The sequence below is a fragment of the Schistocerca gregaria genome, chromosome 2, assembly GCF_023897955.1.
Source record: "Schistocerca gregaria isolate iqSchGreg1 chromosome 2, iqSchGreg1.2, whole genome shotgun sequence".
NCBI lineage: Eukaryota > Metazoa > Arthropoda > Insecta > Orthoptera > Acrididae > Schistocerca > Schistocerca gregaria.
Window position 1 is genome coordinate 597,646,035 of NC_064921.1, and position 13,528 is coordinate 597,659,562.

The 13,528-nt window shown below is 39.7% G+C and overlaps 1 protein-coding gene across 3 annotated transcripts in view; it reads right to left on the bottom strand.

Annotated features, from left to right (window-relative positions):
• Window positions 1-13,528, bottom strand: part of LOC126334520 (cilia- and flagella-associated protein 52-like) — a 242,473-nt gene that overhangs the window by 64,463 nt on the left and 164,482 nt on the right. For all 3 annotated transcript variants that reach the window (XM_049996870.1, XM_049996872.1, XM_049996871.1), the window contains exon 9: window positions 8,188-8,333. In XM_049996870.1, the coding sequence (XP_049852827.1) occupies window positions 8,188-8,333 (146 nt within the window). The remainder of the gene's footprint in view (window positions 1-8,187; window positions 8,334-13,528) is intronic.

Here is a 13,528-nt window from a genome sequence, read left to right on the forward strand (position 1 = left end):
TGATCCTTATGAGTTCCTTCCTTGCTTCCTCCAAAGATTTTCCTTTCCTGTTCCCCCATCAAAACGTTCCTACCGCATACTCTGCAGTTCCAGGAGAGAGCTTCTTCTTTTTCTCCCAACATTCTCCCCACAGCATCCCCCCCCCCCCCCCCCCTGTGAAAATATTTGCTACAAGATTGGCAACAAATCCCTCTACTCACTACCTTATAACAGCTCCCACATTTCTCAGTCATGGTCATTTTCGAAAGAGTGATTAAGTTTAAAGAATTTTTAAATTTGTCAATAACGCAAGATTGGCAGTGTCTTATGTGTGGTGGTTGTTGTTTTTGTACTGAATTTGAGATACAATGACAGAGGAATGAATTTGAAATTACTTTGCTTTTAGAGAATTTACAATATCAGGCATGTTTGGTCAGGTTTTTAAACTTATAACTCGGAAAATTTAGGCCTAGATCTCGTCTACCTAGCTAGAAAACAATACAAAATGTGTTAGTTAAATATGATTTAGAAATGTTTGATTACACTTTTATTGCGACAATAGACACTGATGAAACTAGTAGCTGTCTTTTTTAAACGAATTTTATGAAAAAAACTTGAATAGAATTTTTTGTGTTTATGTTAAGAAAAATTTTGGGCTATGTCGTGATTATTGGAACTTCAGCTAAAGAACAAGTTTTTTCAAGAAAAAGCTCTGCTGGGATGCTAATACTCAGTTGTGTGACATGAACAAACACTACAGCAAAGAACAGAAAATTTTATATGTAACTTTCAAATATCAGGTGGTATTTTAAGAAAACTATAAGGACATGAAAGAAATAAAGCAATTACAAAATATTTTCAGTAGGATGTGAGGGGGTGCTACGAAAACTTTACACAAAAATCAACTGCATCAATATGATTGTAAGGAAACTATCCTGATTTAGGATTTTTATGGTTTTCACTAAATTAATTTTGGCAAACAGATTTAGATTCTTTTATTTCGTATTGTTGTAAATCATGATATGATCAATATCATTATAAAACTGCTCCGTCAAAAAGTATAACTACTACTGCCACTATGACAAAATTTATGACATTTAACTTCATCGCTTAAAACAGTAGTTGGCAAATTAGCTATTTTAATGGATGTTAAAACGGAAACACCATGACACCTGAATTAGGGAAATATCAAACTGACATGAAGTGTATTGCATGCTTGTACATACAACCACAGAAGGGAGATAAAAGTAATACCACATACTTTCTGTAATAAGAAAAGACTACACAGTCAGTTGCTAACTCAGAAATCACCTCTGAATGTTTGTTGTCTGTGAGATGATCATATTGTGGTACTTCATGTGTACAACACAGAAATGTATACTAGCATGAGTCAGAATCTGACAGCGACAGGGTCATAGTCTATCAAGACAGCAGTTTTTTGTTCCATGTTAATGCTACTTGTGTTGTTCGTGATCAAACAACTCTTGTATCTCAAAAGCCCCATGTGACCAGCACCCAAGAGGACCGACATATTGTTCACTTGGCCACACAATACCACACAACCTTGTCATTTACCTAGAGGCAGGAAATGAGCTTGATTGCAACAAGGCAATGCAATGAGATCTAGTGCATCATAGAGTGACAGTATGGTGACCATTGCTGCACTTCCCTTAATGCAGCTGCACAGAGGCTTGCCAACAATGGTGCACTCAACAACCATACTGCCAACATGCCTTCTTTTTAGAAGAGTTCAATTTCTGCAGATTGTGTCACGATGGATATATCTATGTGTAGAGGCTCTGAGAACAACAACCATTGCCAGACTGCAATTGCCATGTGGCCACAGCATATGGTGTTATGGAGAGCCACTGAGTACACAAAAGATCACCTCTGGATTTCATAGCTAGTAATTTGATTTCTGGTATGTTACGGCTTTCTCTGAATTCTCAGTGTTATCTTTCAACAAGGTAAAACTTGATAACATGTTGCTCTTGCTGTACTGGTCTATTTCAATACAGAAGATGTTCAGCTACTCCTCTGGTTAACATATTCTCCAGATTTTTCACCCACTGAATACATCTGTTGATGGCTTGACCTGTTACAAGGCCATCACCACTCACAAGTGACTACAATTGATGAACACTGTTACAGGCTTGAAGGAGCATGGTATGACATACCTGTATCTGCCATCCAAGTTCAGTTTATCTTGATGTCCAGCCCACTTAGTGCTGCTCTTGCTGTCATAGACTGCCATCTATGTGTATTAAACTTCACACTCTGTACACTCACAAATCGCCAACAAATTTAATCATGTTTTCTTCCTGATATATTGTATTTGCGCAATAAGCAAAATTTCGTTATTTGCTTTTCCTGCTGCTAATGCAAAGCAGTGTAATAGTATGTACAACTCAGAAATGTAAGAAGTTTATAATGTAACTGGTGCTATTCTAAAAACAAAACCATACAATATGTAAGAGTGTATTTAAGTTGTGAAGAAATAATAGTCACCAGGAGAATATATTATTTCAGTACAAATTATAGAAGTTTGGTGAAGAGTGATACAAAAATAAAACTGTTTAGAGCTTTTGACACAATTTTAACAAAATTTGCTTTGACCTCTTGAGAAATAAGGCATTCATTGAATCTATGGTAATGTAAATTGTATATAATACACCTTCCATTGAAATGCAGTGCACACAAACTTCACCCAAAAATAGAAGAAATTATAGAGCAAGTCTGGGGCTGGATTGAAAATTTATTACAGTAACAGGAAAATAATGTACAATCAACATACTAAAATGAAAATTAAACAAATTAACAATGAAGCCCCCGAGTGTGTGTGTGTGTGTGTGTGTGTGTGTGTGTGTGTGTGTGCTAGTTGGTCAGAGTACTCAACAATGAGGTTATCAGCACCCACAAGAAATTAATAGAAACAAATGTGTTAAAAAAGAAGAAAATGCAAGAAAATAGATAAAAACTTATCCCAGATAAAATTACACTCACTCTCCCCAAACTTCAGCCATGATCACCCACACAATCACACTGGCTTACGTCATGGATGACAGCATTAAAATTGTTCAGATGTTCTTAAACTATTAAGTAAAGAAAGCTAAGAAAGGCAAGATGAGGACTATAATATATTTGCAGGAATTCGTGGATTGCTGATCAATTCCAAAAAAAACATGGATCAATCAGTCACCCTGATAACACCCTGAAAATATCATCCTAAAATTTTTGGGAACAAGTTAGACAATTCATAAAACTTAAAAAATGGGTAGCCCTGTGATCTATACACCACAATGGCGGGTCCCCTTGCTAGAGTAGGAAGCCATGCATCATAGGACTGTGGTCTAGGTGAAGATGATTAAAGAGGACCTAAGACCACCTGCATGGCTGGAAGGAAGTATGCTACAGCCGCATTGTGGACTTTGCTAGATGCAGCTTATTGCCTGTCACTTCCAGCCACTCTTCATCCCATCAATGGCATGGCTTAGCTCAACAGTGAGGCAACAGCATGTAGAGGGGTGGCACACTGAAGTATATGAGGATCACGACACACCTCCTTGGCTGCTACTCCCATCTTTTCATTCCCAAAAAGACACCTCATCCAGCATTAGTAGTTGGAGGAGGACATCCTGGATACTCTAGACTACATTATCTGCTGGGTACAAGCATTGTAGAGAGTGAGGGAACCAGGACAGACAAATAATTTAGGAATCAATATATATCTTATCTGTCACAGTAGCTGCAAAGATCATATGTAATTCTGCAGTGAAGTCAGTAAGTCCTGAGGCAGTGTCCAGAGGACGCAAACAAGGAAAAATAACTGGGCAATCAATGGAATCTCCCTGTTCAGACCCATCCATAAAAACAACTATGAAGTTGTAGAACTCAGTTAAAATAATGTATTAGAAACATATGTAGGAGTGCAGCTTCTCCTATACTGCAGTATATCTAAAATTACTCTGGACCTTGGCAATATCCAGGGTGTCAGGCATTTTAAACTCTAGATTTGGGTTTGTACCACGTGACTTCAGCACAAGCTACACATTGATCACAAACAGCTTTATTACTTGTGAAAAATTGGAAAAAAGGCATTTCAGAGACAGATGAGCAACAGTAAAGTGCACTGGTGAATTTAGAGCAGCAGAAAACTTACTGGATTGTGAGTAGCAGTTCCTCAGCCTCAGCACAGAGATTGGGTATGCAGCTTATCCTACAAGTACTCATGGTCAGCCTAATCCCCTCACAGTGAATAGAATCAATAGTCTTCAGATAAGGAGGCCTTGCTGATCCATACACTTTGCATCTCTAGTATAGCTGCAGTCACATTATGAAACTAGAGCAAACCTGCCACTCTCAAAAATCTGTGGCTAAGGCACTTTAAGATGTTCAGTTCCTTCCTGGCTTTCAGACCTCTTACGTGTGACAGTAAGAACGAGGCCCAGGAACCTCAATGAGTCTCTAAAATGCAGAATCGTGTTCCTCATATACAAGTCAGGTAAATAAAAAATATTACACAAATGGTTAAAGTGAACACACACACACTTATCTGCAGAAAACTGAAAACCCTTATAGTACACTCCTCTAATGGCTGCACTGTAAGTTGCAATTGAGGAGTTGCTGCTGCATTAGTGAAGGAAGAACAGAAAACTGCAAAATCATTCATGTACAGGACTTCACACCATACATGTAATACTATTTATGGCTGTGGTAAAGAGGGTGTAGCACTTAAAACACTACCTGAGGAGTGTCGCTCTCCTGCACAAAAAGATTCAATGGAACATCACCAACTTGGAGTCTAAAAATGCACTTAGATAGCAAGGTCAGTATGAAGATAGCTAGGTGACCACAAAAGCCTGTTGCTGGAGCTGCCTTAGAATGCTGTGTCTCCAAGAAGTCATATATCCTACTGATGTAAAAGAATATACCAATACAGTGATGTTTATGTAGGAAAGCCTGTTGGATAGTCATCTCTAACAGGGTCAAATTGTCTACAATGGATCAAAAATACAAGAATCCACATGGAGGATGGCCAAGGAGTTGCATCGTCCCTAACAATCAGACTAGCTGACAGTTAACTAACCACTCACTCATGGGTCTTCCTCACACAGCTTTTTAAGGCAATGCTCCAATAACTACTGGGACACATTAAGTCCTTTCCTGATCTCAGGAGAAGTATCAAAACTGTCTTTCTCCACGAGTTGGCAAAATGACCTGTCTGCATATCAAATTAAAATGCTGTAAAAGGATTTCCTTTGTTGCTGGTTTCAAGTTCTGTAGTCTGCTGTATCAGATTTGATATTGCTTGTATTAAGTAACCAAGGAGAGGACAGGGGAGTGGTGTGCATTATTGACAAACACAGCAACTCCTCCCCTGGCCCTTTCTCCAGTCAGGTTATCCTACAGGTGGAGCATATAGCTCCATAGCACAGGAGCATCATTAACTTTAAAATGTGTTTCTTGTCGACACAGGCACAGGAGGAATGCCTGTGCTAGGAGTTTCAGTTCCTCCACATGAATCCTGAACCCATTCACATTCCACTGTACTATGGGACCAGCTATCATGGGGTTGAACTTTTACTCTGTCTCTCAGCTGGGGTGGGGAGCCTACAATGCAGGGAGATTCAGTCTTGGGGTGAGATGGTTGCCACAGGAAAACTTCAAATTTCACTGGCTCTGAAGAGATGTAATAGAACCATCAGGTTGAATGTTGTAGACAGAGTCTGATGATTTTCTACCTGTTTCCATCTGCAGTGGAAGCTTTCTATTTGCTTTTTTTGCCTGGGAAGGCTCTAGAGGAACTACCACAGCAGTAGTAGTGGCAGAGCTGGACTGTTTATCAGACTCTGCTTTGAAAGTGTTGGTAGCACTGCAGTGTTGGGGACTGTGGTTTTTTCTGATGTTCTCAGGGGTCTATGGGCTCTGAATTAGCTGCAGCTTTACAAGTGCATTGGCAAACACAATTAGTAGTGCTGACACTAGCAACCTCGGTTTGTGTAGAGGCATCAGCTGTCAGAAAAGGATTTTCAAAAGCAGAAGCAAAAGATGTAGTGATTTTGTGAGCCTTCTTGGCCTTCTAGACCTTTTTGGCCTCATTGTTTGGGACACACATTGTTGGTTTAAGCTCATGTATCTTCAAAGGAAATTCTGTAATCTCAATCCAGCCATTGTAGTCCCCAGAGCAATTACAATTTTTTGGACGACATGAACAAATGTCATATTCATGGGCAGCCTTAGTGCATTTGCCATAAGTGGAATCTCCTAACATCCCAGAGTGGTATTTAAAACACCACATTGGGTTGGGGACATAGAGTTGCATGCTTAAGTAAAGGAAACCTGACAAGATATACTCTGGGAGTTTCGTGCTATTGAAGGTAAGGGTAAAAAATTTTCCAGATCCCCATCCAACCTTTTCATGATATTTTGCATGTCAATGATAACTTCTTGAGGCCTCTGATCTATCAATTCTTCTTTGGAAATGTCTGCAAGGTCTCTACATGACACAATACCCTCACTGTAATTCAAGCTGCTGTGGAGCTCTGTTTGGATGTCGTATCCCCTGAGGTACTTAACTTTCCAGAGGTCTGCTACATGTTGGGAACCAGAAGTTCCAAACGACAGTGTTCCATTTCATTATTGTTTCACTGATTTTAAAAAGCCAGTAATGCTCTCAAACCTTTTTGGATATAAAAATACAAAAATTTCTCAAAGCTGTCCTCTTCCCTCTTAACTATTAAAAACACATTCTGACCAGCAGCGTGTGTTCTCTTGAGATACACTTAAAAACTCTGAATAACCCTCTTGTTAGACTCAGTGTTGATTCCCACTAGTGGTACACCCATTCCACTGGAAGTTGATAAGGTTAAATTCAAGGGTTCCAGCTTGACACTGAAAGAAGCTAGGGATATGTGGGTCCATCTAGATAGAGCCCTGCCTGAATATGCCTTATACAAATGGAATGCAGCAAATTCCTCAGAGGTTGCCTGCTAATGACTGTTCTGTCTCAACAGCCATTCATCTCATGGGTGTACAGCACACATTGACACTGAAAGTTTTACTGTATATATTTTGGCCATCCTCATGATCTGGGCAATTAAGCCAAAATCCCTAGTCCCTGTGACACACACTGAATGGTTTTCGCTGAAGCATACCCAGAGAAGCAGTTACGTTTTTGTATTTAGTGTTACTGAGGACAACATGAGGATGATCTCTGGAAGAAATAAGAGAAAAGTATGTCCTAAATTGCTTCCAGTAAGTTAAACAGGGATTTCAATTGTAAGCTACTAAAGAGTCTGAAACAAAAAAGGCAATCAGTATGTATTATCAATTTTGAGTAATAGCAATGAAACCAAGATTGTTAATGCTGTTACAATTCAAAAAGTGGAGTGACCCTCTGATCAATTCAGAAATGAGTTACTAGAAGGGATAAGAAAATTGTGTCTGTCAAGAAATGTTGCCAGGTAAATGAGTGGCAAGTGTAATAAGGAAGTTCTTTCCTGGACTCCAAGAGACATGAAAGGACTAAACATGCCACAAAACATGTATCAATGACATTACAAAACTTGCAGAACCAACATAGATGTAGACAACTGAAGATTGTGCTGCATTAAAAAAAAAATTCAGAGCACACCTTTATCTTGCAGCAAATATTAAATGACTGATGATGATACAGGTACAATACTAGGTCTAATCTATAGTTAAGATAATACATGAAACTTCCTGGCACATTGGTACTTAAACCTGGGACATCTGCCATTTCATGGTAAATTGTTCCATTGACTGAGCTAAGCATGCATGACATGTAATCCAACCTCACAGCTCCACTTCTGGTAGTACCTCTTCTGCTACCTTCCAGACTTCACAGACATTCACCTCCCACAAGAACTGGTAAGTATGCAAAAGAACATCTGTGAAGTTGGGAAGGTAGAACAGACACTGGTGAAAATGGAGCTGTGAGAACAGGTTGTGAGTCATGCTTGGATAGCCCAGTTGGCAGAGCACTTCCATATGAAAGACAAAGGTCCCAGGTTCAATTCCCGGTCCAGCACACTGTTTTAATCTGCCAGGATTTTCAAACAGTGCACACACCGTTGGAGAATGAAAATTCATTCTGGAATACATACACATACTTGCAGTCTTGATGAATTTATTGATGAAATTTAGGTGTTGTTCAGTTATATATTAATTCTGATTTAAGTTACTTACTAATCCTTCCCCATCTCCACTGATAAGTCTAGAGCCACACAGAGTGATTGCAAGAGCCGTCACACCCAAATTGTGGGCATATGGTATGTCAAACTGCAGTTTTCCTGTCCTTCGAGTGAATCCTCTTATGACACCATCATTCCAACCTGTGAATAAAATAAAATCATGTTTAATGAGAGCCTTTTTATGCCTATTAGTATGAAAGCTTTTCCTACTGGAGTGGAATGTTATAAAACACAAATACTGTAGAACGAAAGGAGGAGGCCTGGGCGAGGAGGGGGAGGGATTTTAGGGTAGGCATGGTGGACAGTGACATGCTGTTGGGTAGCACAGAGGGATGAGGTGGATAGAAGGTAGAGCAGCTATGTGCAGTTGGGATACTAGACAGAGGGAGCAGAGAGGTGGAGGGGGGGAAGGGAGGAGGAGTGGCAGAAAAGGGGAGAAATAAAAATACGGCATGCAGTGTTGGGAAGTAGGCTGTATAGTGCTGGAATGGGAACTGGGAAGGGGCTGGATGGGTGAGGACAGTGACTAATCAAGGTGGACGCCAGGAGGGTTACGGGAACGTAGGATGTATTTCAGGTAAAGTCCCCACCTATGCAATTCAGAAAAGCTGGTGTTGGTGGGAAGAATCCATATGTCTCAGGCTGTGAAGCAGTCATTGTTACAGTACATCCTGGATTTTCCATTATTTGAAATACTGTGGAATGACATTGTCAGTATTGCTGATTCCATTCATTAATATTATTAGATTATCATCCCCCCCCCCCCTATGAACCATGGACCTTACCATTGGTGGGGAGGCTTGCGTGCCTCAACAATACAGATAGCCATACTGTAGGTGCAACCACAACGGAGGGGTATCTGTTGAGAGGCCAGACAAATGTGTGGTTCCTGAAGAGGGGCAGCACCCTTTTCAGTAGTTGCAGGGGATAAAGTCTGGATGATTTACTGATATGGCCCTGTAACACTAACCACAACGGCCTTGCTGTTGTGGTACTGCGAACAACTGAAAGCAAGGGGAAACTACAGCTGTAATTTTTCCCAACAGCATACAGCTTTACTGTAAGGTTAAATGATGATGGCATCCTCTTGGGTAAAATATTCTGGAAGTAAAATAGTCCCCCAGGTAAAATACTCCCCCTATTGGATCTTCAAAATTAGATGATCTAGAATTGGTGGAAGAAAGACTGCAAAGCAAAACAAAACATTTGCTTGCAATCAGATCTTTACAGGGTAAAGGCCCCTGGAGTAGACAACATTCCATTAGGATCTCCAGGCGGGGACTACTCAAGTGGACGTCGTTATCAGGAGAAAGAAAACTGGCGTTCTAAGGATCAGAGCGTGGAATGTCAGATCCCTTAATCGGGCAGGTAGGTTAGAAAATTTAAAAAGGGAAATGGATAGGTTAAAGTTAGATATAGTGGGAAATAGTGAAGTATGTTGGCAGGAGGAACAAGACTTTTGGTCAGGTGAATATAGGGTTATAAATACAAAATCAAATAGGGATAATGCAGGAGTAGGTTTAATAATGAATAAAAAAAGTAGGAGTGTGGGTAAGCTACTACAAACAGCATAGTGAACGCATTATTGTGGCCAAGATAGACATGAAGCCCTAGCCTACTACAGTAGTACAAGTTTATATGCCAACTAGCTCTGCAGATGATGAAGAAATTGATGAAATGTATGATGAGATTAAAGAAATTATTCAGGTAGTGAAGGGAGACGAAAATTTAATAGTCATGGGTGACTGGAATTCTACAGTAGGAAAAGGAGGAAAAGGAAACATAGTAGGTGAATATGGATTGGGGCTAAGAAATGAAAGAGGAAACGCCTGGTAGAATTTTGCACAGAGCATAACGTAATCATAGCTAACACTTGGTTCAAGAATCATGAAAGAAGGTTGTATATATGGAAGAACCCTGAAGATACTAGAAGGTTTCAGATAGATTATATAATGGTAAAACAGTGATTTAGGAACAAGATGTTAAATTGTAAGACATTTCCAGGGGCAGATGTGGACTCTGACCACAATCTATTGGTTATGAACTGTAGATTAAAACTGGAGAAACTGCAAAAAGGTGAGAATATAAGGAAATGTGACCTGGATAAACTGACTCAACCAGAGGTTGTACAGAGTTTTAGGGAGAGAATGAGGGAACAATTGACAGGAATGGGGGAAAAAATATAGAAGAAGAAGAATGGGTAGTTTGAGGAATGAAATAGTGAAGGCAGCAGAGGATCAAGTAGGTAAAAAGACGAGGGCTAGTAGAAATTGTTGGGTAACAGAAGAGATACTGAATTTAATTGATGAAAGAAGAAAATACAAAAATGCAGTAAGTGAAGAAGGCAAAAAGGAATACAAACGTCTCAAAAATGAGATCGACAGGAAGTGCAAAATGGCGAAGCAGGGATGGCTTGAGGACAAATGTAAGGATGTAGAGGCTTATCTCATGAGGGGTAAGTTAGATACTGCCTACAGGAAAATTAAAGAGACCTTTGGGGATAAGAGAACCACTTTCATGAAAACCAAGAGCTCAGATGGAAACCCAGTTCTAAGCAAAAAAGGGAAAGCAGAAAGGTGGAAGGAGTATATAGAGGGTCTATACAAGGGCAATATTCTTGAGGACAGTATTATGGAAATGGAAGAGGATGTAGATGAAGATGAAATGGGAGATATGATAATGCATGAAGAGTTTGACAGAGCACTGAAAGACCCGATTCAAAACAAGGCCCCGGGAGTAGACTACAATCCATTAGAACTACTGACAGCCTTGGGAGAGCCAGTCCTGACAAAACTCTACCATCTGGTGAGCAAGATGTATGAGACAGGCGAAATTCCCTCAGACTTCAAGAAGAATATAATAATTCCAATCCCAAAGAAAGCAGGTGTTGACAGATGTGAAAATTACTGAACTATCAGTTTAATAAGCCACAGCTGCAAAATACTAACATGAATTATTTACAGGTGAATGGAAAGACTGGTAGAAGCCGACCTCGGGGAAGATCAGTTCAGATTCAGTAGAAATGTTGGAACGCATGAGGCAATACTGACTCTACCACTTATCTTAGAAGAAAGATTAAGGATAGGCAAACCTACATTTCTAGCATTTGTAGACTTAAAGAAAGCTTTTGTCAATGTTGACTGGAATACTCTCTTTCAAATCCTGAAGGTGGCAGGTGTAAAATACAGGGAGTGAAAGGCTATTTACAATTTGTACAGAAATCAGATGGCAGTTATAAGAGTCGAGGGATATGAAAGGGAAACAGCGGTTGGAAAGGTAGTGAGACAGGGTTGTAGCCTCTCCCTGATGCTATTCAATCTGTATATTGAGCAAGCAGTAAAGGAAAAAAAAAGTTTGGAGTAGGTATTAAAATCGATGGAGAAGAAATAAAAACTTTGAGGTTCGCCGATGACATTGTAATTCTGTCAGAGACAGCAAAGGACTTGGAAGAGCAGTTGAATGAAATGGACAGTGTCTTGAAAGGAGGGTATAAGATGAACAACAACAAAAGCAAAACAAGGATAATGGAATGTAGTCGAATTAACTTGGGTGATGCTGAGGGAATTAGATTAGGAAATGAGACACTTAAAGTAGTAAAGGAGTTCTGCTATTTGGGGAGCAAAATAACTGATGATGGTCGAAGTAGAGAGGATATAAAATGTAGACTGGCAATGGCAAGGAAAGCGTTTCTGAAGAAGAGAAATTTCTTAACATCAAGTCTTGATATAAGTGTCAAAAGGTTGTCTCTGAAAGTATTTGTATGGAGTGTAGCCATGTATGGAAGTGAAACATGGACGACAAATAGTGTAGACAAGGAAAGAATAGAAGCTTTCAAAATGTGCTGCTAATGTGCTGCTACAGAAGAATGCTGAACATTAGATAGGTAGATCACATAACTAATGATGAGGTATTGGATAGAACTGGGAAGGAGAGGAGTTTGTGGGTGGCACAGTTTGACTAGAAGAACGGATTGGTTGGTGGGACATGTTCTGAGGAATCAAGGGATCACCAATTTAGTACTGGAGGGCAGTGTGGAGGGTAAGAATCGTAGAGGGAGACCAAGAGATGAATACACTAAGCAGATTCAGAAGGACATAGGCTGCAGTAGGTACTGGGAGATGAAGAAGCTTGCACAGGATAGTATAGCATGGAGAGCTGCATCAAACCAGTCTCAGGACTGAAGACCACAACAACAACATAATTTAATACAACTTGTTTCCAGCACAGATACAACATGTCTACTGTAAAAATATCTTTATGCATTGTATGATATGTTACATAGTTATTTCTTGGTTATTTTCTCTATCCTTATGAGATCTGTGTCACAAATTATTTATTATCTTTTCCTATATCATCTTACTGAGATTTGGGAATGTAAGTGGAATGATAAACAGGTAAATATAAAACCTCTGGTCCAAAAAAGTGTGAATCAAATTTGTGACATAAAATAATAATTTTTTCAGTGCAATTATACAAGATTGACTTATGCATCACAAAACCCTTGACATGTGATACAAAATAAGAATTGTTTTAACATTAGGATATGGGAGTAGAAATGTACATATATATATTAAAAACAAAGATTCCAAGACTTACCAAGCGGGAAAGCGCCGGCAGACAGGCACAATGAACAAAACACACACACACAGAATTACTAGCTTTCGCAACCGATGGTTGCTTCTTCAGAAAGGAGAGGGACAGACGAAAGGATGTGGGTTTTAAGGGAGAGGGTAAGGAGTCATTCCAATCCCGGGAGCGGAAAGACTTTCCTTAGGGGGAAAAAAAGGACAGGTGTACACTCGCGCGCGCGCACACACACACACACACACACACACACACACACACACACACACACACACACACGCACATATATCCATCCGCACATACACAGACACAAGCAGATGTCTGTTTGTGTCTGTGTATGTGCGGATGGATATGTGTGCGTGTGTGTGTGTGTGTGTGTGTGTGTGCGCGAGTGTACACCTGTCCTTTTTTTCCCTCTAAGGGAAGTCTTTCCGCTCCCGGGATTGGAATGACTCCTTACCCTCTCCCTTAAAACCCACATCCTTTCGTCTTTCCCTCTCCTTCCTGAAGAAGCAACCATCGGTTGCGAAAGCTATTATTCTGTGTGTGTGTTTGTGTTTTGTTCATGTGCCTGTCTGCCGGCGCTTTCCCGCTTGGTAAGTCTTGGAATCTTTGTTTTTAATATATATATATATATATATATATATATATATATATATATATATATATATATATATATATATATATAGGATAAGTATGATATGAACTGTAGACTTCTGTGGTCCAGCTGCCACATTTATGGATTCACATAA